Consider the following 22,291-nt stretch of genomic DNA (forward strand, 5'->3'; position numbering starts at 1 on the left):
ATTTATTTTTCAAATTGTCCATTAGTTCTTTGCTCTGTTAATAGATGGCACTGCACTTCACATAAATTAAAATTAAATACCGGCAATTTTCGCACACAATTATCACTGAAAAAAATGATTGACAACTGTTGAAACTGATAAACAATGCATTTTATTGGATAAAATAAATTTCTGTTGGTTAATAATCATATTTCAAGGTAGGTGTGTGTGGATGCGGATTTTCAAACAGAAACTTCTGGTTTATACATAAATGAATTACAAATAACACAATCATTATCATGACATTCAATTGAACGTTCAAGAACACCGGCAAGATTATGTAATTCACAAAGGGCAACATTTTTATCTTGTGCAAATATTGTATCATCTTTTGAACAATCAATTCCATTCAATTCATTCATTAAAATGGATATTTCGTGATCTAATTCTTTATATACACGAAATTTATGTTCCGATTTATAATGCATAATACGTGGTCGTAATAATTCAATTCGTCGTAAACAATGTTCAATGATTGGATGTTCTGAACGTATTCTTGATGACATATTTATATAGACAGGATGTTCAATCGTTGTTATTTCGTCCACAGATTGTATTGGTGATAATCTTTTCGTAGAAAATGATGATGATTGTTGTTGATTCATTGAAGGAGTCGAAGTGTAAAAAGCTGAAGCATTTATAGGAATGAATTCGGCATTCGTTGTATTGTATGAATTATCACCACCATCATTTTCATCATCATCATCATCATTAACTATAGCATATTTAGCACGTGCTACCGTATAAACGGGACGTGACGCAGGTGGAATCATCATTCCATTTAATGTGACCAATACACGTGTTGGTGATGGAATCGATGTAGACGTTGTAATTGTTGTTGTTGTTGTCGTTGTTTTTTGATCATATTTATTCTGTTGTAATTGTGATGTTGATTTTATTTTTCCAATTGGTGATAGATTTAATGTTTTAGGTCTTGTTTGTTTGGCCATTGTTGTTTGATCATGATGTAATAATGCTATTGCATTTGGTTTATCAACAGTATCAGTATTGGTCATAGGCGGCTGTGGTGTTTGTGGTAACGGTGGTGGTGGTGGTGGTGATGATGGTGATAATGATTGATTATTATAATCATCATTTATTTTAAATGAATCCAATTTCGCCAATATACGATCACCAATTTCAACAACATGTTTATTCTTTTTACCATCACTAATATCATCATCATATTCATTTTTAAATTCTTTTTGAATCAAATTTAAATTTGTTCGTATACTATCCAATTCATCGGCAATTTCATTATATCTGGTAATATAACTGTCGATTTTATTTTCCAAACGGCTAAGTCTAGTGAAATCATCAACATCATTGAAATAATCTTGTTTTCCTATAGATTTTTTTTTTGTTGAAAAAAATAGATTTTTAAAATCATAAACAATATATATAATTGAATGGATCATTCAACTTACTTGGATCATTTGTACTATAATTTTTATTAATTTTTGGTCGAATTTTTCGTTGATTATACGACAATGATCTTCCATGTGTATTGAAATCATCGGGCAATGCTGAATCTTTATTAACATGTGTAATTGTTCGTTGTTTATGATGGCCAGATGGTGTAGAACCTGGTGGACCATAACCAGGACGTCTATATTGTTGTTGTTGATGATAATGATGATGGTGATGGTGACGAGGCGGAGGTCCGCTGTGAATTTAAAAAAAAATCATGAATTCTTGATTTTAAAAAAATTCTTTTACCATCACTCACCTTTTAGAACGTGGTGATTTGTATAGAAAATCAAAAACACCCATTTTTTTCATACAAAAATTTTTTCAAATTGAATGGAAAATTCTCGTTTACAAATATAATGATGATCGGGTGATTTCATTTTCATTTTTTCTCATTCATAATTGATAAGAGATGATTGTTTGATTTGATTTTTTTTTGCATGGATTTCAACCAAAGCAATATAGAGAAAGATAGATTGTCGCTAGGTGAAAACAGGTATGTGTCGATGGATAATAATAACTGATGATAAATCAATACAACACACACACACACATCAACAACAATCTAATTGCATTTTTGCTTTCATAAATATAAACTGTTGTGTGGTATGCAAAAAAAACAACACCCATGAAATGATATTTTTTTTTGTCGTTGTCGATAAATTTGCCGAAAAAGTAAACTCAATCCAATCATCAAACCGTTTTGATTGTAGAGATCAGTATGGTATGATGTCTATCAATCGAGCAATATATACTTGTGTTTCTGCCGTTACCATTATCGTTATAATAAATGAAATGATCGTCTTGGATACTGGTTAGTTCCATGATTACGATATATCCATATCATGTATTGTTATTGTTTACATTGAAGTTATAATCGTTTGTTTTGTTTTGTTTTTTTTTTGGGAATTTCATCTGATTTTTGGTTGAACATTTCCGCTAAGCAACATATTGAATTTGTTGTATTTTTAATAAATAAAATCGAGGTCATCATTCAATGTTGTTGATTATTATTATTAATTGCTATGGTTGATTGTTGATTGATTGATGTGGTTTGTTTGGATTTCATAGTCATCATTAATCGTTGCTGTACATTACGGTGGTTATTATGACTACCATTCCGTTGTCTATCAACATATTGACGAACCAATTCCAGTTGGCAGATTAATTTTGCACCAATTTTTCTTGAACGTGATGTATCCAATACTAGATAGGCTAATAATTGTTCAATACAAGGTGATTGACAATGACCCAAATGAATCATTGCTTCAAGTAGATTGAATGAAATGAATTGTAAAAATTTCGGTGCATCTTCACGAAGATTCAATAATATTTGCTCCATCAAGGAAATAGGTACTAAAAGCCATGGACTAAATTCATATTCAAATGATTGTTCCATAATAAATTGAAATAAATGCACTAATTCAATATATAATGGTTCTTTTAGTATCCATTGATAATCAGTTGTATCAGAATCAATAGAAAATGACCATGAATTTTCATCAATTGGATTGTCACCAACATCCATCGGATTACCATTACCATTGGTTACTACATTTTGATTGGAGGAATTTGATTGATGTTCACGACGTTTATAATAGAAAGCCGTATTTTCCAATAGATTGTCATTCAATTCTAATGATTCATCTGGATAAAGTTCATGAATTTCCTATAGTGCAGAACAAAACAGAAAAAGTTATTATAAAATTGAATTATGAACTAAGATACTTGCCTGATAATTATGTCGATGTCCAGTACGTTTTTTCATATTAAACTGTGAAAATTTCACCAATTGTTCCAATGCTGAATACGTGGTTATTACTGTCAATCGAATCAATGCACTGATTATTGGTTCAGTCAAATGTAATTCATTTGATTTTGATAATAAAAATTTCGGTAACGTGTGACGAAGTAATACCAATGCACATTGTTCAAGATCAATATGAAATAGACCATATGCTAAATCAACGCTGTCCTGAAGACAGACGACAGTTTTATCGCAGAAATTGAATAAATATCTGAACACTTGTGTAACGAACCATCTAGGACCGCCCAATGAATAAAGGCCATCAAAATCATAAATTAATTTCAATGTAAAATGTTTACGAGTCATATGTAAACATTGATCAAGCATTGTATTCAAAGGAGATTTCGATAAACGTATTGGTAATGTTGTGCCGGTTTTCGTTGGAGAATTATTCATCGTTGACAATTTTGTATGCGGTACATATTTAGTTAATAAACGTTTCAATGTAGTTGACATTAACAGGAATCGTTGTTTATAACCAAATGCTAGATTCGTTTCATTGGCATCATTGGAAAATGATTCCGTACTGGAATTTATCATCGATGTTGATGGTGTTTGTAGTTCCTGTAACATCATCATTATTTTTGATTGATGTTCAGCCGATATTGTTTCAAGTTTAGCAAATAACCAACAAGCAGCCGACAAGCCTAATGAACACAGTCGAGATTTAAGACGATCGATAAATATACGAACATCATCTTCAGTGATTTGATCATGTATCCATGCATTCAATATTTCTGCAGTTGCAAATTGTGTAGCAATACACATTTCATCCCAACTAACTAATGATGTACGAAATTCAGTCATATCATTTGTGGTGATTAATTGTGGCAAAAGATGTTCATATTTGCTCTCATCTTTATATGAACTTAATATAACATTCGGTGCATAACAGGCATTTGTTGATGGTATATTCCAACGACACCAATTGATAAAAAATGATGAATTTGAATTATCCGATTGATTATTTGTCGGATTTGATTCAAGAAGAACATCTGAACGATATTGTTCGATTAGTGAACATAATGATATGAATGTTATATCAAATATTACGGCACGTATCTGTGATGAACGTACATTTTCACCACGTGATACAATATTCGAACGATTTAATTCCATTAAACGTTGAGCAAATTTAGGTAAAAGACCATTTGATGCAGCAGCACAAAGAATAACATCGAATGAATGTTGCATACGACAAATAATACCGGCAACTTCTTCAATTTTACAATTTTCCATATACAATGGTGCCAATATTGAAGTGACTGTATGTTCAGCACGGAATATGAGAATATTTGATGATAAAGCATCCAATGATGATGATGATGATGTAGATTGTTGTTGGCAATCTGTTTGTTGTTGTTGTTGTTGCTGATCACTACCAGTATCATTATTATATAAATTATTTTGCATTGAATCATTAGATGCTGATAATGCCATACGATTAATTTCACGCATATAACGATCAACTGATGTAGCAGATAATAGATTCATTTGAGGTTCTTTAAATGAATCGAATAATTTTTGCAAATGTTCAGTTTTATATCGAAGTAAAAATTGATCAATACATGGTCCCAAATCCATCAACATATCGATACCAGATTCAAGATCTGAATGATGATGATTATCCACCACTGATGATTGATCTTCTGATTGAAATCGAATTTCTTTCCGAAGTTTAATACGATGATGTGATAGTTGTAAAAATATCTGCGGTATTTTAAACAATAAGAATGCAATCCAAGCATGATAATTGATATTTTTACGATCTTCATTGGCCAGATTATGTGTATCGATAAGACCGACTAAGCATGTATGTAATATTTCACAATAAAGTTTTGATAATGATAAATCAAATGAACGAGAAATAATGGCTAAATAATTGGCAATCAATTCATTGGAACATGATGGATCTAGAATAGCGTAGAATGATACAACAATACGAATAGAATGATGTGATAATGGTCGATATTGGATATAACCAAATTCTGGACGGGTTGTCATCATTTGATAAACGACTGGAATGATTGAATTTGTTATTTCCGTATCTAATGGTTGAATATTTGGCTGTTTTTTCACGTTCGTATTGGTAATACCATCATTCGAAAGCCATTCGATTTTGGTTTGAAATGCTTGAATTGTATCAAAAATTGATTTAATCGATGATGATGATGATGATGATGATGACGATTGAGACATTTGTTGCTGTAGTTTCATAATCAATTCATTATGTAATTGTATACATTGTTTCCAAACCGTTTGTTCTTCCATTCGACCAATATAAAGTAATGCTTTTAAATATGATGAATCAATAATAAATCGAAGCATTTGACATGATTTATCCATAATTAGCCAATGAATATTATCAATTGTTAAAATATTTGTTGGGTCCAAATTTGATCCAAATTCATGATTTAATTCATTCAGTGAACTAAGAATAATCGAATGTAACCAATGAACAAATGTTACCAGTGAACGACAAAGTGCAATACATTCATCATCATTTCCATAACAATTGGTACGTGTTTTATAACGGATAAGAAAATCTAATAATGAATTCATACATTGTGGTTTGAGATCAGGAATTTTAGTTATGGCCATAATACATGCACCAAACGATATGATTTGAGAATCCAGACAATGATTCAGATAAAGCATCAATAAACTGTTCGTTACAGGGCCATTTATCGCTTGCCGTAGCATACAATCGGCCAGATCATATACATCGCCCGAAACACCACGTAATAAACGTTTAATTTCACGACCCCATTCAATTTCGGTCCATCGTTCACGCCAAGCACGAAGTAATAGATCTTTGATTTTAAATGATGTTGACGTTACTGTTGAACTTGTATCCATCATCATTGTGATAACCATGATGTTTAAATGATGATTCAAAATATCAAAAAAAAAACGGGAAAAAATTTAAAATTATCAATAATCAAAACAAATCTTGTCTTCAAACCAATGTTGTGAGCCGGCAACATTTAATTTTGTATGGCTCAAAAATTTTTTTTTGTTTTGAATCGTCTTCTATGAACGGTCATAAATTGGCACGTGTTTGTGTTCACAATGTAAAGCTGAGTTTTTCCTTTTTCCTGAATAAACAGCCGCGTGTGTGTTTGTGTGGTGTCTGTCTTGTTTTCGAATTTTTGATTCAAACAATTTGACTTTTTTGGATATTTTTTTCGAAAAAATTTAAATTTTTAACAATGTCTGATATCAAAAAATCATCATCAAAACAGCCTGTCACGTCGGATGGCAAAAAACGTGTGAAACGAAAACGTGTATCGAATCCAGCTACTCCTGGACGGTAAGTTTGCTGTTTTTTTTCCACTTGATTCCATAAATTTTCTCCTTTTTTCCAAATTAGATTGTATGTAAAAGCCATATTTACTGGCTACAAACGATCACATCGAAATCAATATGAAAATACTGCTTTGTTGAAATTGGAAGGCGTTGATAAACGAAACGAAACTGATTTTTATTTAGGTAAACGATGTGCATTCGTTTACAAAGCAAAAAAGTAAGATTTTTTTTGTGAATGAAAATACCAATAAAAAAACTCATTTTTTCACTTTTTAATTACCGAAAACAGTAACAAACCAGTACCAAAACGACCGGGAAAATTGAGTAAATTTCGTGTCATCTGGGGTAAAGTAACTCGCGCACATGGTAATTCTGGTGCTGTTCGTGCTAAATTCCATAAAAATCTACCACCAAAAGCTATGGGTCGTCGTGTACGTGTTATGTTATATCCATCAAGAGTATAAAAACCATAACATGAATTTTCTGACAATTCTATGTATTCGTTTGATGATGATTTTTATATAATTAAAAAAAACAATTCGAAAATTGTCAAGTTTAAATTTTTGGCACTTTATTTGTACAACAACAACAACAACAAAAATAATATTTCACTGTAAAGGTGTTAATAGATTTAATTCAATAAGATTAATAATAGAATCAGCAATGATTCTTGCATTAGTATGTTGATAACCACCGCTCAATAGCATGACAATGGCCACTTTATTACGGGATCCAAATCGAAACATTGTTTCATCTCGTTTTATTATTCCCTAAAATTAAGAATTGAACAAAGACAAAAAAAATTAAAATTCAATTCCAATCAATGTCAATTGTACACAATTACCTTGGCCGTGATGTTAAGCCGTCCAAGACGATCACCTTGTAGACAATCAGTACCGGCATTATAGATTATTAAACCAGGTTTGAAATGATCAGATTCAATAATGGCATTCAGATGGCTATCTCGTCGATGATAGAAATTTTTTTTTTAAACGACAAAAATAATCCAGAAAAAGACTTACAAATCAAGAAGTTTGATATAATTTTCATCATTAGTACGATAACCAATATGTATTTCACGATTGATGGCTTTTTTAGCCATTTCATCACGTGGATAGATTAGTGGATTAAACATATCCAATATGTAGATGAGTTTTCTAATTGAAAAAAAAGAGGACAGAAAATTCAGAATTTAGTTATCGAAAAAAATATACAGTAGTGATGATATTTACTTTTCATCATTAGTCATTGCAAGTACATCACGTTCATATCCATTACCTTGATGTGCATCACAATCGACAATCAAAATAGGCATCAATGGTCGATCATCAGCTACACAAGCTGACCATATATTACGTATGGCTAATGTGATGTCAGCAAAAAAACAAAAACCAGCCGAACGATTGGCTGTACAATGATGAAAACCACCACCAAGATTAATTGATGACAAATGATTCTGATATGACCAACATGCAGCCATTATTGTACCAGAAGTCTGAAATCTTAATGGCCTTATGATACGTTGATCGATCCAATTGAATGGTAAAAAATACAGTATAAAACATTCCGATGTATGAACCACATTTCTTCGTGATCGAATATTTCGTATAAATTGTTCACTATGAACTAATCGTAATTCATCATTTGAAATTGGTTGTACAGGTTCAATATAATCAATATTATGATTCAATGATTCTTGTATGAAGCTAGCAACTTTACTCCATTTACTTGTATCGAATGGATGTAAATGTTCGATAAGACAGCCAATTTTTACATCATAATTAGATCCAAATATGATTGGATAATGAGTGGAATTTGTTTTATCAATTGAATGGACAACATCATCTTCAGTGAATAATGAATTTTTTCGTACTTGATTCATCATGGCTATCAGTATTGGCCATTTCTAAACAAAACAATGCCATCGATGTCGAATTATGGTTCCAAAATTCAGTCACTGTTTTTTTTTTTGGCTGTTGTTGTTTGGAACACCTACACAACAACAACTATATAGGCAAAATTTGGCCTATCGCTGTAAGAATAGTTTCAATGTTCCAAGAATTTGATTCATCACCATTGGAAACGGTACTTTTAATCAAACAAATTGATTCATAATCATAATGATGATTTGTTTTTTTTGAGAGAGAAAAATGCCCAAAAATAAATTTAAATCAAACAATGAAATTGATCATGATGTTGATGATGAACGATCATCATCAACATCGTCATTATCAAATTCGAATGATAAAGATTCTCATTTGGAAGATCATCTTGAAGGGTATGTGATTTGATGTGAATTTTTGCGATAAATTGATTTTTTTCTTTTTTTTCTGCCAGAGCATATGATCCAAATAAATTCGATTGTCCGGATGCACCATCACATGTACGGAATTTATTTCAATTCATTGGACATTATTCACCACAAATGATTGAAATTGGACCACGATTAAAACCATTCATACCGGATTATATACCAACGGTTGGTCATGTTGATGCATTTATTAAAATACCGTATCCTGATGGTCGTACAAATGATCTTGGATTGACTGTACTGGATGAACCAAATATCGAACAATCCGATGCTACATTGTTGCAAATGAAATTAAAGGCATTATCACGGGAAAAAGTTCAAACCATGGCAACAAAAACAACAACAAAAGAAGGCGATGATCACGATGACAATGGAAATGATTCAGCCAATTTGATTGCAGTAACGGCAGATCCAGTCGTACCAATGATACAACCAAATCAATCGAATATTACGAAAGAAATTAATAAATGGATTGATTATGTTAAACAATTACATGAAACAACAGCACGGCCAGAATCGGTTGCCCTAATACATCAACTATCGGATCATGAAAACATTGAATCATTGATGCAAGAATGGCCCGAAGAATTGGAAACAACATTGAATGTTCATACGATACCAACACCAGAATTAGATTGTAGCATTGATGAATACATGGCAATTTTGATGGCCATCCTTGATATACCGGTGCAGAATAATAAAATTACATCACTCTATCAATTGTTTACATTGTTGAATGAATTTCAAAATTCACAACATTTCAATAAATATGATAATGATGATGATGATGATGATCAACAAAATTAATTAATTAACGTAACGAAGGACGGATGTTTAAAGATAAATAGATATTTGACGTGTTTATTTTATTTTTACGAAAATGAAAATAAAATCTACCTATACTCTATGAATGACCCATTATTGTTATTGTTTTGTCAAAACAATTTTGGTTTTTTTTTCTGTTTATCATTTTTCATCAATCGAAAATTAAAACATTCAAACGCCCTTTTATTATGGTTAAACAATAAAATTTAATTTAATTTTCCAAAACAAAAAAAAATTTAATTGTGATAATCATCATGTCATCATCATCATCAAGACGTTTTGAAGATCTGAAAGATGAATTGATTTCATTGAAGGAAAAAATACGAATTCATCGTCGCCGTAATGCAAGTATGCGTGAAGATTTGATAATTTGAGTTATTTTTGATGGGTTTTTTTTTTGCTTTCGTTCATTTAGATGAACTTACAATCAATAAATTGTTTATCGATGGTGATCGTTTGATTGAAATGTTACGAAATGAAGTGGCCAAATGTCCACCACAAGTACAATCCGAAATGAATGGCCGTTTTTTTGCATTGATGAATGAATGGAATGCATTTAAAAAGACTACCACTACAAGTTCGAATGGCGGTAGTAGATCTATGGGTAGTACATTTGGCCAACAAAATTCATATAATACTGATGGTACACAAAGACAAATTCTAGCACAAGCAATTGGATCATTAGAACAAACATCATTATCATTACATCGTTCTGAAATGGTGGCTAGAGAAACCGAAGAAATCGGTACAAATATTGTTGATGAATTAGGTAATCAACGTGAATCATTATTGCGTACAAGAGAAACATTGGAAACAAATAATGAAAATCTAAAACGAACACATCGATTAATACGTACTATTAATACAACATTGATAACGAATAAATGTCTTTTAATTGTGATCATTTTGATGGAAATTCTAATACTTTTAGCCATCATTGCCTATAGGTTTATTATTCATCATCATAAATAATAATTTTTGTACGATTTATTTTTGAAATTTTTTCTTTTCTTTTCTATATTAAACTTTGAAAATTACATTTTACAAATTTTAAATTAAATTGAATTTTCACACAAAAATTCCATAATTTTTTTTTTATTTTGTTTGATTGATTGATGAAATATTGCTGATGATGGTGATGATTGGTATTGTGGAATGGTGCAAAAATGTCAATTTTCACTTCACAGACAGACAGGATACAGGATGTATAATAATCTTAAAGAATAATCAAAAAAAAAATCAATCAACTATATCAAATATCGGAAGCAATTGTCACAGACATACACAATAATCATCACTAATTACTAGTTTTGATTCCATTTATTCATCATTGAACAAGTAAATTTGAACAACACACAAACACACACACACACCGGTGACATAGTTCACTGATCATAATTGAACACATCAATTTTGTTATTTTTTTCTTCGACCAAAATGTGTAAGAAAACCAATACGAATATTAAATGATTATTGATTGAAAAAAAAATTTTTTTTTTTCATTGCAACCATGATGATGATGATTATTATTTCCGTCCATTCGACGATAATTATTGAATAAATATTCGAATTCTAAAAAAATTCATGACAAAATTCCATTTTCAACTACAATTATGACCGCCAGATGGCGTTGTACATTTAAATTGAAATTACCGCTAATAATTTTTTTTGTTTTGTTTTATGAATTCCACAAATATTCATTAAAAAAAATGTCTACGACGATGGAAAATGAAAGAAAAAAAAGAGGCGTTTGAGATGAGATGATTGTAGGATGTTGATGAAGAAGAGAAATAACAAAAAAAAAAAACAACAACATAGTCTATGGTCAATAGACTTGTATATACAGATAGACCGATAGGCTATTTCGGTTGTTGTTTTTTTTTTGGTGTATGCATCATGAGACGCGCGTCAATTTGGAAATGAACATACCACCATTTAATATGGTATATCTGTGTGTGTGTGTGTGTGCGTGGACTCTGTGTGTGTGTTGTGTTCTAGTCTCTGGTCTGGTCTCTATGTGTTCTGTTCATTTTGAATTTCTTCTGGATCTTTTGAACACCCATCAGCGCGCCATACATATACAAAAAAAAAAATTCAAAACCAGTCTTGTATTTGACGTTGACCGATGCAGACCATCGGAGATATCATACACACACACACATCTCGGATACAGATCAGATCCAAAGAAATGAAACATTGAACAAATGAATTTTGTTTTTTTTTCTTTGATTTTCAATGAAAAAAAAAATTTAATTTTTTTCTGTCTGTCTGTCTGTCTGTCTCTGGTTTTGATATTGTTTCCGAGTTTGTCCATTGATTGAAAAAAATAAATTCAAAAAAAACAAAACAAAAAAAAAATTTTACGCATGCTTCAATCGAAAATCGAAGAATCTTGTGTTATGTTGTTATATGATGATGATCATCTGATATTATGTACGCGTGTGATATTAATAATGATTTGAATTTTTCAATTTGAAATTTTTTTTTTTATTATTATTTCATTTTTTGTCATCATTCCGTAATATACGGATCATCACCATTCCGTTATGTGTGTGTGTGTGTGTACGTATGTAAAGTAAAGTAAAGTGTAGTTGTAGTAGTAGTGAGTTTGTAAAATTGTATGAATAAAAAAAAAACAACACGTGCAATTACCATCATCGTCATCATCATCATCATTTATAACTAAAATAAACACACACACACACACACAAAAAAAATGGATGTAAATACAGCAAATATTTTACCATTAATATGGGCATCAAAACTTGGTTCAATTGGAATAAATAATAATAATAATAATCCATCAATGATGATGATGGGTGATGATCAAAAACCACCACCACCACCGCCACCACCGCAACTACCGCAATCATCACAACAACAACAACAACAACCACTTCCGCCACAAATAATGTCATCATCATCAACAACACAAGTGATATCATCATCATCATCATCATCAACTACGCCACCACCATTATTATCATTATCATCACAAGTGATTAATAATAATAATAATAATAATGGTATTTTATCAAATTTAAGCATAATTCCACAACAACAACAACAACAACAACCAACATTGAATTCATCATCATCATCAACAGCAGCAGCAGCTAATTTATGGGCTGCTGCTGCATTATCAGCAAATGATTTAACATTATCATTTCAAAAATTATTAGCAGCCGCTGCTTGTAATGGTGGTGGTGTTGCTGGTTTACCATTATCCACCGGTAATAATAATGGAACAAATTCACCAGATTTATCGGAATCTACTGCTTTAGCTGCTGCATTACAAAATTCATTGATAAATCATTCATTATCATCTGGTAATATTAAATCACAACAACAACAGCAACAATTATCAACCGGTTTAATTCTAAATGGTTTTCTTGGATCATCATCACAATTGGATCGTCCAGTAACCACAACAACAACAACAACGACAACAGCAGCAGCATCAGCAACAACCACAACAACAACATCGACAAATGGATTACATGCAATGATTTCATCTATAGCAGCTGCAGCCGCAGCAGCCGGAACAACAACAACAACAACAACAACAACAGCAACAAATCATCAACAACAATCAGATATGTTAATGAATAGAATACCAATTGATTCATTAACAACAACAATCGGTAATGGTTGTATATTGAATAGTAATGGTTTTGATCTTCAACAAGCATTATTAGCACGATTAGGACAAGCTGCATCATCAATATTGACAAATGATTTGGATCCATCGATTTCAGCAACAATAATAAATAATAATAATTCAATTTATAATTATAAAGCCAAACAATTATCATCATCACCATCGTCACCATCATTATTACCGCCACCACCACCACTACCACCACAACAACAACAATTATCATCACAACAACAACAACAACAACAAGTTAATCATCATGTCAATTCCTATCTATCATCATCATCAGCAGCAGCAGCAGCAGGTATGGAATTAATGATTGAGTGATTGCTATATTTGTGTGCGTGTGTGTGTGTGAGATCAAATCAAAATCAATTACTTCACTCATACATACACACACACACACACACAGAAAAAAATAAAGCGGCCAAATATCACATTACACATCATTAATCTTTTCGATACTCATATACAATCATTATTAGATTGATGCAAATTTTTTTGTTGTTGTTGTTGTTGTTGAGCCAGGGTCAATATCGAATTTCGATTAGGTCAGGATAGTGATTGATTGATTTAGACTGGGCATAGAGAAAAAAACCGAAACCGAAACACACACACAGAAGATGTGAGATCTGCATAAATTTATTTGTTTTGAAATTCAAAAAAAAAAAAATTTTTTGTTTGGCGAGAATAAAAAACAATGAAAATAAAAAAAAATGGTAGATAATTAATGATGATGTGATATGAAATGAGAATCTATTTGTTTTTCTTATATGAAACAGTAATAACAATATTGATTTACCCGTCGCAATTTTTTCCATTTTCAGTCAATTTCAAACTTTCTATTGGCTTTTTTTCCTACTTTTTTTTCGTTTTGCTTTGCAATAGTATTGAATTTTTGAATTTAAATTTAAAAATTTAGTAGCATAGTATATAGTGTTTTGGTAGGTAAATATTCATTCAAATATCATTCATACAAACAATATATTCTTCATTTTAACAAATGAAATTCTTTATAACAACAACAACAACAACAGCGACAACGACAACGACAACAACAAAATAGGCATAGAGAGTGTCCAAATGGAAATGGAAATTCGACAGCAAAAAAAAGCACCTAACCTATGAAAAAAAAATACAAATGATGAATGCATGAAAAGAGAGCGAGGGAGAGAGCGAGAGAAATGTGAAAAGCAAAATCATTCAATAATATTGAATGATGTGATATGATTTAAATTTCAAATTTTTCTCTTTCTCTTCTGGTCCATAAGAGAAAAATAGAATTTTTTTTCTCTTTCAAGGAATTTTTAGCTGATTTTTTTTTCACTGAAATGAAATGGTATTTTTTTTCTACCATCACCACCATTTTCATCATGTTTGTTTTTTTTTTCGTTCATTGATCAGAATTTGGATTTATAGCCGTGGTAAAAACGAAAAAAAAAATTCAAATGATGACATTATTCACAATTATTGTATGCTATATAAGATAGGCTTGTATTGTCTGAATTTTTTTTCTTTTTTCATTTTCCCTTCCTTTTTTTTCGTACGGATCGGGTTCAGGGTGTTGGCTTAAAACATCATCATTATCAACAAAAAAAAATAAAATAAACACACAAGTTTATTTTACATATTATTATTATTATTATTCAAATAACTATAAAATAGTGCTATATGCACAGGCATTCATATATATATAAAAAATTTGCATAACCACGCACACATGTACACAGATACACTTAGCAGCAGAGAGCAGGCGTCATCAATTTGGCACGCGCCCATTATATTTGAACAATTTTTTTTTCACATATTGAACTGACTTATACAATAGCTACACGACAACGGTAACAAAATGGAAAAAATAAACGAATGAATGAATGAATGAATGGATGAATGAATCTACCTGCCTGCCTGCCTGCTATTCAGGCCTGTCAGACGCATAAAATTTGAATGAATTTTTTTTTTCTTCACCATCATCATAATCATTATTATCATCATCATCATCATCAATGATAAAGAAGAAGAATAACGTATCTGCCCACTTTAACATATTGGTCGCTACCGTACATAGTAAAATAATGATAATTTTCATTTTTTTTTCATGTTTTCACCTTGATACATATTGTGTATGTGTGTGTGTGTGTGACCTTTATTTTTCTTGTATGAAATGAATGATCAACAACAACAATCATCATCATGATTGTTGACCTTTTTGACCTTAATGTCTCCTTTGGTCTATACGTACGTGTGTGTGTGTGTGTGTGTCTGTGTCTGTATGTCAATCATTCAGACGAATTTATTTTTGTAACAAAAAAAAGCGTCAATATAATTGACAGTGTCTGCGTGTTGTTCAATTTTTTTTTCAAATAAAGACCGCCATGAGCGAACGAATATCATACGGAAATTAGATCTTTTTATTTTTTGGTGCCTAGGTTTTTTCTCTTTACTTTGAAAATTGAAATTATGAGAATTTTTTCAGGTCATCTTTGGTCGGATTCTCGATTCAATGAATATGATGATGATGATGATGATTGAGTTTATCAATGATGTGTGACTTTTTTTTCGAATTTATAAAATTGATTTTTCATTTTTCATTTTTCATTTTCTTTTCTTTCTTTTTCTCTCTATCTTATTATTATAATAATTCAATGCTTTATGAATGAATATGACCTGGCGGTATGGATCATAGATTTTGTCAATGAAATAATAGATCAAAATATTGGCTGTCGACCATCATCGGCCAATACAAATATTGTTGTTGTTGGTAATAATAATAATAATAATGGGATGACATCGACAACAAATATGGCAATTACTTCCGATACACAACAACAAAGAAATCGACAACGAAGAAATCAACGAAAACGACATACATCATCATCATCATCATCATCATCGACAATAGCGACAACAACAACAACAACAACAACAACGGCTGCAATAACATTATTGAATGATAGTAATATTGTTGAAGAAAATGATAATGATGATGATGATGATGGCCAGAATAGTCATTGTTCATCAAATACAAATGATGGATGTTCTCATGGTAGTGTAGCATCAGATGATGATGAATGTATTCCTGGTGATAGTGATGATGTTAACGATAATCTTAATAATGTGGATGATGATAATATTGTACCAAGTAGTGGTATTTGTAATAATAATTCCGATACCGATGAAGATGATCATCATGATGATGATGATGATGACGAAGGTAGTGGTGATTGTGAAAATAAACAGGAAATACAATTAACGGTTGAACAGCAGCAACATATATCAAAAGATCAGGATAATCATCAAATGGATACGGAAGATGAAGATAATGATAATGATGAGATTTTAAAATCAGAAATAACAAAAAAACGATCAATCAATACGGTGATGATGAATCGTCGAAAATTATCAACAGCCAATAGATTAAATAGCCGAAATAATACGGTTGCAGCATCATTACAATCATTATCATCATCAAGAATGATGTCTACAAATCAGCCATCATCAACACAACGGAATCAGGGTAATAAAAATAATGGAACAAAAATTAGAACAAAATCTTTGAATAATCAACAATTCATACAAAATGGTGGTGGTAATGGGAATTCATCAAGAAAACGAAAATATTCATCAATGTTGGGCACTAGATTGGCAAATAAAATGACTACAAATACGTTATTGATGCCAACAACAACAGCAGCAGCAACCCTAAATCAATCATTACCACAACCACCATCAACATCACCATTAACGACAATGTTAATGGCACAACATCATATTGATCCACAACAATTTATTTCGGGACATCATAACAATATTAATATTAATAATAATAATGGCAATAATCAACAAATGTCTAATGGTGGCCATCATCATCTTAATTATAATAATAATAATCAGCCACAATTAACACAAGCAGCATTTGCAGCAGCAACTGCTGCATTAGCAACAGCAGCAGCTGCAGCCGGTATGACTGTTAATCAATTAATTGCACAGGTAAGTTTTTTTTTTGTGTGTGTGTGTGTGTGTGTAGGAATTTGTGTGTATATATTATTTTCATTAAAATAATTATGATTATGATGATGATTATCCAATTATTAGTTAATGGCACAAGCAAATCAACAGCAAATGTTTTTACAACAAGTACAAGCTGATCTTTTACAACAACAATGTAAACAACAACAACAACAACACCCACAACAACTACAACAACATTTGATGTCCATTTCATCACCACCACCACCATCATCATTAACAACAGCAACGACGATGAATATTTCAACATCATCGACAACTACAACAACGATGGCTTCAACAAATGTCCAACATTGTTCACCAACAACACAATCATCAACATTGACAGCAGCAGCAGCAGCCAATTGTTTATTTCCACAATTATTAGCGGCAGCCGCATCATCAACAACATCACCAACAATATCAGCGGCATCAACATCAACAACAACGGCGATGAATAGTCCACAACAATTATTACCATCGATGGCTACTATTCAACAATTACAGGCACAATTATTGCTTCAGAATCAGGTAAGTGATAGGATTTTTGAGATGTTTTTTTTTCTCATTCAAAAATTGTAAATCGAATACGAAAACTTTTTCTCAAATGCCCAAAACAGGGACTATTTCCACCGAATATTCTAGCACAAGGTTTACAGAATTTAGCTGCCACAAGTGCAGCGGCTGCATTTCTTAATTCCCCAGTATCAAAAGGTTCCATTCCAAGTCCATCAGCACCAAGTCCAACATTGACCGGTGGTACAATTAATCATCATTCACATCATCATCATCACCATGATGATCATAAATCTCCATCGAATTCTTTAGAACATCGATTAAATCTTTTATCATCAACATCGCCAAATCCATCATCTTCGAATTTGATCCACCATAATAATCACCCATTATCACAACATTCAATTCCTCATCATCATCATTTAAATTCACCTGGATCATTATTACAGACATTACAAACATGTCAAACACCATTAATATCTGGACAATCCATCAACAACAACAACAATAATACGAGCAACATTTCATCAAATACAATCGGTTATGAATGTTCCATTTCAAGTCCATCACGAGCATCGGAAGCTATTAACATTAGCAGCATCAGCAACAACAACAACAGCAGCAATAATAATAATAATAACGTTGGTCAATTATCGCCCACACAATTATTACAACAATATCATAAAAATGTTAGTAGCCTAACAACTGGATCAAATAATTTGCTCATTATGAATGATACAAATAAACAGCAGCAGCAGCAACAACAAAGTAATCATCATCAAAATAACCAATCAAATGGTAATGATCAATTGATAATAATGAGTAAACAACAACAACAACATCATCATCATCATCATCAATAGATAATACAAATATTATTGATTCGATTGGATCAACGATTAGTCATTCACATCATCATTCAAATAATCATCATAATCATAATCATCATCATCATCATCATCATCATGGAACAAATACACAATCTAATCGTAGTATTCGTTCACCATCAACATCACAGACATCTACTTCATCATCATCATCAACAACAGCCGGCCATCATAGTCATAATCATCATCATCCACATCAAACATTATGTAAAGCAGCATCAACAATGCCATCGGCTGTATTGATGAATAATCAACAATCGACTGGACAATCAGGACAACAACAGCAACGGGCTAATAGTAATAATAATACAAATAATAATAGTGGTACGGGTACGGGTAACAATAGTATTAGTGAACTTAATCCCGATGAAATGACCGACCTTGAAGAGCTTGAACAATTCGCTAAAACATTCAAACAAAGACGTATTAAGCTTGGTAAGTCTTCATTGTGCACACGTTATTAACACACACACACACACAAGCACATCATTTGATCAGATAGAAAAAAAAGAGAGCTGATTAGTGTGACATGGCCACTACTATAGTATATATTTTGAATAAGAAGCTTATCGCATGCAAAACACACACACACACACACAAACGCAAAAATACAAATGAATAACAGTGACGCCAATGATTAACCATCATCATCAAATATAATATATGGAATTTATAATTCACTTGGTCAACACTATTGAATCACGTGTTGTTGCTTATCTTGAATTTACCAATTTTTTTTTTTTTGTTCTCATTTCTTAATATATTCATATATATATATAGGCTTTACACAGGGAGATGTTGGCTTAGCAATGGGTAAATTGTATGGAAATGATTTTAGTCAAACTACCATTTCTCGTTTTGAAGCATTGAATCTAAGTTTTAAGAATATGTGCAAATTAAAACCATTATTACAACGATGGCTTGAAGATGCTGATGCTTCATTGAATAATCCAGGTGGATCTGTATTAGGAAATGGTGGTAATAATGGTGGTGTTGGTGGTGCTAATGGTGGTTCAATTGCATCTGGATTATTAAGTGGTTCAGGATCATTACAACCAGGTAATGGTAATGGACATGGTATATCCGGTATTTCCGGTACAGGATCATCAACTAATGGATCATCAAGTGGATGTGCAATTCCATCAGTAGATTCATTGAGTGGACGTAGACGTAAAAAACGTACTAGTATTGAAACCAGTACACGTGTAGCATTAGAAAGAGCATTTTTACAGAATCCAAAACCAACATCCGAAGAAATAACAATGTTAGGCAATTCATTGTGTATGGAAAAAGAAGTGGTACGTGTTTGGTTCTGTAACCGTAGACAGAAAGAAAAACGTATTAATCCACCAACGACAACATCATCAGCATCAAGTGGTGCAGCATCCAATTCACCGGGACCTAGTTCACCATTATCATTAGTATTTGGTGGACAAAATTTTCTTGATGAACAAGATGATGATGATTATATTGATTATGATGATGACGACGATGACGATGACGAAGATTATGATGCTACAAATGATGGTTTGAAAAATAATCTACATTTTACTGGTCATTTCTCTAATCTTAATCATCAATCTAGATTTCAATCAATTAAATCTGAAGATGATTTTCAACAGGACATAACAATGAATAAATTATCAAAACAACGAGATAATTCATCATTAAAAACTGGCAATAATAATGGAAGACGAAAACAAAGTCAACATTCAATTAATCATAATCGTCATAGTAATAGTGTATCACCAACCACCATAGCCACAACAACAATTCCATTAGATCAATTGGAATTGAATCAACAACAACAACAACAACAGCAACAACATAATCTTGTTGATTCAATAATAATATCTACGATTAAAAATGAGAATGATGATGATGATGATGATCAAGATCACAATGATCAAGATGATAATGATGACGATGATGATGAATTAATAACCAGTAATGGTAGAGGTAAATGTAATGATGAAATAACAATACAACAGAATAATAATGTAAATATGATGATGATGATGGCAGCGGCGGCGGCGGCGGCGGCAACATCAGCTGGTAACATTCAACAATCTAGTCCAAACAACAATTTGCAACAGCAACAACAACAACCATAATGTTCCAACAACAAAAAAATGGTTTTCCATTCATTTTTTTCTAAATTAAAATTTTTACCAAAAAAAAAAGAAAGAAAAATTCCGAAAATTGTAATATTTAACACATAATATTTGAATCACATATACTACCTATATATAAATATGAATTAGTCTCTCTCTCTCTCTCTCTCTCTCTCTCTCTCTCTCTCTCTCTCTCTCTCTCTCTCTCTCTCGCTTTTTAATGAGTATGAATTTCATTTCATTTCGAGGCAATCAAGCAATTTCTTTTGCAAAGAAAAAAAAATTAGAAAAAAGTGCAACACACCCACACACACACACACAGACGAAACATTTAATCAATTTAATTTAATTCAATTGTTTTTAACCGAATTCAATACATACCATTATTTCTTCTTCTTCTTCTTCTTGCTCCATTGCTTCATTCAGTCAATTAAGCTGTGCTAATCATTCTTTGTAAAAAAAAACTTACACACCAATAAACCAACGAAAAAAAAAATTTTCAAGATGAAACAAAACCACAATTTGTCATTTACATTTAGAAAACCTTTTTTTCTTCTCTTTCTTCTTTATCGTTTTTTTCCCCTGTGAAATATAATAATAATAAATGTGTCAATTAAAAAAAATTGCTGGAATCTAGCAGATTCTCACCTTTTATAAATCTAGTAGAAGGAGATGGTGGTGGTGGTGGTAAGTTGAACAAAAAAATAAAAAATAAAATTGATTGATGTTCGATGAATTTGTTGTAGTTTTTTTTTTTGTTCACAAAAAACAAAAAATTTACATATTTCCAAATGTTCAACATGAGACGATGAAAAAATAAATTGGCCAAATGAAAATAAAAAAAACGAAATATGAAAATACAGCCAAAATAAAAAGACAAAAAAAAAATACAAAATTCAATAAATTTTCCACCATTTCACCCAGAGAGTGGTCCAAAATCCAAAAAAAAATCATCGGTTCCATTTGTTTTCATTTTTCTTTTTTTTTTATTCTGTGAAATGAATGTACTACTGCTGCTGCTGCTTCTGAATATATATGTATGTAAATTGGCCATATTAAGCAAATGAGCTTTTTGGATGGCAAGATTGACGAACCCCAAAGAAATAAAATGGATATATGGATGGATGGATGGATCGATGGATCGAAGATTTCAGTTGTGTTTCATTGCCATTGTTGATTTGGTTTTTGTTTCAAAACAAAACAAAAAAAAATTTAAATAAGCTTAAAACATACACAAAAATGATGATGATGATGATGATGATGAGGAAAAGTCCATAACGTTATGGGGAGATTGAATGAAAAATAAAATAAAAAAAAATAAAATGCAATTCAAAATGGAAACAAACA

The 22,291-nt window shown here is 31.5% G+C and overlaps 7 protein-coding genes across 7 annotated transcripts; 4 read left to right on the plus strand and 3 right to left on the minus strand.

The window, feature by feature from the left end:
- Window positions 1-128: 128 nt before the first annotated feature.
- On the minus strand, window positions 129-3,178 carry LOC124491940 (uncharacterized). The gene is made up of 3 exons (XM_047054669.2): window positions 1,769-3,178; window positions 1,467-1,705; window positions 129-1,384 (listed from the first exon to the last, which is right to left on the minus strand). Exons 1-3 carry the CDS (start codon window positions 1,819-1,821, stop codon window positions 222-224), a joined length of 1,455 nt encoding a protein of 484 aa, XP_046910625.2. The 5' UTR covers window positions 1,822-3,178; the 3' UTR covers window positions 129-221.
- On the minus strand, window positions 2,390-6,288 carry MED24 (mediator complex subunit 24). The gene is made up of 2 exons (XM_047054668.2): window positions 3,242-6,288; window positions 2,390-3,178 (listed from the first exon to the last, which is right to left on the minus strand). Exons 1-2 carry the CDS (start codon window positions 6,191-6,193, stop codon window positions 2,504-2,506), a joined length of 3,627 nt encoding a protein of 1,208 aa, XP_046910624.2. The 5' UTR covers window positions 6,194-6,288; the 3' UTR covers window positions 2,390-2,503.
- Window positions 6,283-7,178, plus strand: RpL35A (ribosomal protein L35A). Its single transcript, XM_047054030.2, has 3 exons — window positions 6,283-6,629; window positions 6,690-6,842; window positions 6,915-7,178. Exons 1-3 carry the CDS (start codon window positions 6,529-6,531, stop codon window positions 7,087-7,089), a joined length of 429 nt encoding a protein of 142 aa, XP_046909986.2. The 5' UTR covers window positions 6,283-6,528; the 3' UTR covers window positions 7,090-7,178.
- Window positions 7,172-8,584, minus strand: HDAC11 (Histone deacetylase 11). Its single transcript, XM_047054028.2, has 4 exons — window positions 7,858-8,584; window positions 7,648-7,782; window positions 7,470-7,584; window positions 7,172-7,395 (listed from the first exon to the last, which is right to left on the minus strand). Exons 1-4 carry the CDS (start codon window positions 8,508-8,510, stop codon window positions 7,234-7,236), a joined length of 1,065 nt encoding a protein of 354 aa, XP_046909984.2. The 5' UTR covers window positions 8,511-8,584; the 3' UTR covers window positions 7,172-7,233.
- A 109-nt stretch (window positions 8,585-8,693) lies between these two features.
- IFT46 (intraflagellar transport 46) lies at window positions 8,694-9,847 on the plus strand. The gene is made up of 2 exons (XM_047054031.2): window positions 8,694-8,903; window positions 8,963-9,847. The coding sequence occupies exons 1-2, from the start codon at window positions 8,776-8,778 to the stop codon at window positions 9,741-9,743; spliced, it is 909 nt and encodes a 302-aa protein (XP_046909987.2). The 5' UTR covers window positions 8,694-8,775; the 3' UTR covers window positions 9,744-9,847.
- A 55-nt stretch (window positions 9,848-9,902) lies between these two features.
- On the plus strand, window positions 9,903-10,809 carry LOC124491398 (uncharacterized). Its single transcript, XM_047054029.2, has 2 exons — window positions 9,903-10,109; window positions 10,177-10,809. The coding sequence occupies exons 1-2, from the start codon at window positions 10,016-10,018 to the stop codon at window positions 10,731-10,733; spliced, it is 651 nt and encodes a 216-aa protein (XP_046909985.1). The 5' UTR covers window positions 9,903-10,015; the 3' UTR covers window positions 10,734-10,809.
- Window positions 10,810-11,904: 1,095 nt separating this feature from the next.
- LOC124491672 (uncharacterized) lies at window positions 11,905-21,567 on the plus strand. Its single transcript, XM_075735436.1, has 6 exons — window positions 11,905-13,723; window positions 16,106-17,409; window positions 17,515-17,958; window positions 18,048-18,776; window positions 18,809-19,265; window positions 19,611-21,567. Exons 1-6 carry the CDS (start codon window positions 12,478-12,480, stop codon window positions 20,942-20,944), a joined length of 5,514 nt encoding a protein of 1,837 aa, XP_075591551.1. The 5' UTR covers window positions 11,905-12,477; the 3' UTR covers window positions 20,945-21,567.
- The last annotated feature ends 724 nt before the right edge of the window (window positions 21,568-22,291 follow it).

Source organism: Dermatophagoides farinae, chromosome 1 (genome assembly GCF_024713945.1).
Source record: "Dermatophagoides farinae isolate YC_2012a chromosome 1, ASM2471394v1, whole genome shotgun sequence".
Taxonomy (NCBI): domain Eukaryota; kingdom Metazoa; phylum Arthropoda; class Arachnida; order Sarcoptiformes; family Pyroglyphidae; genus Dermatophagoides; species Dermatophagoides farinae.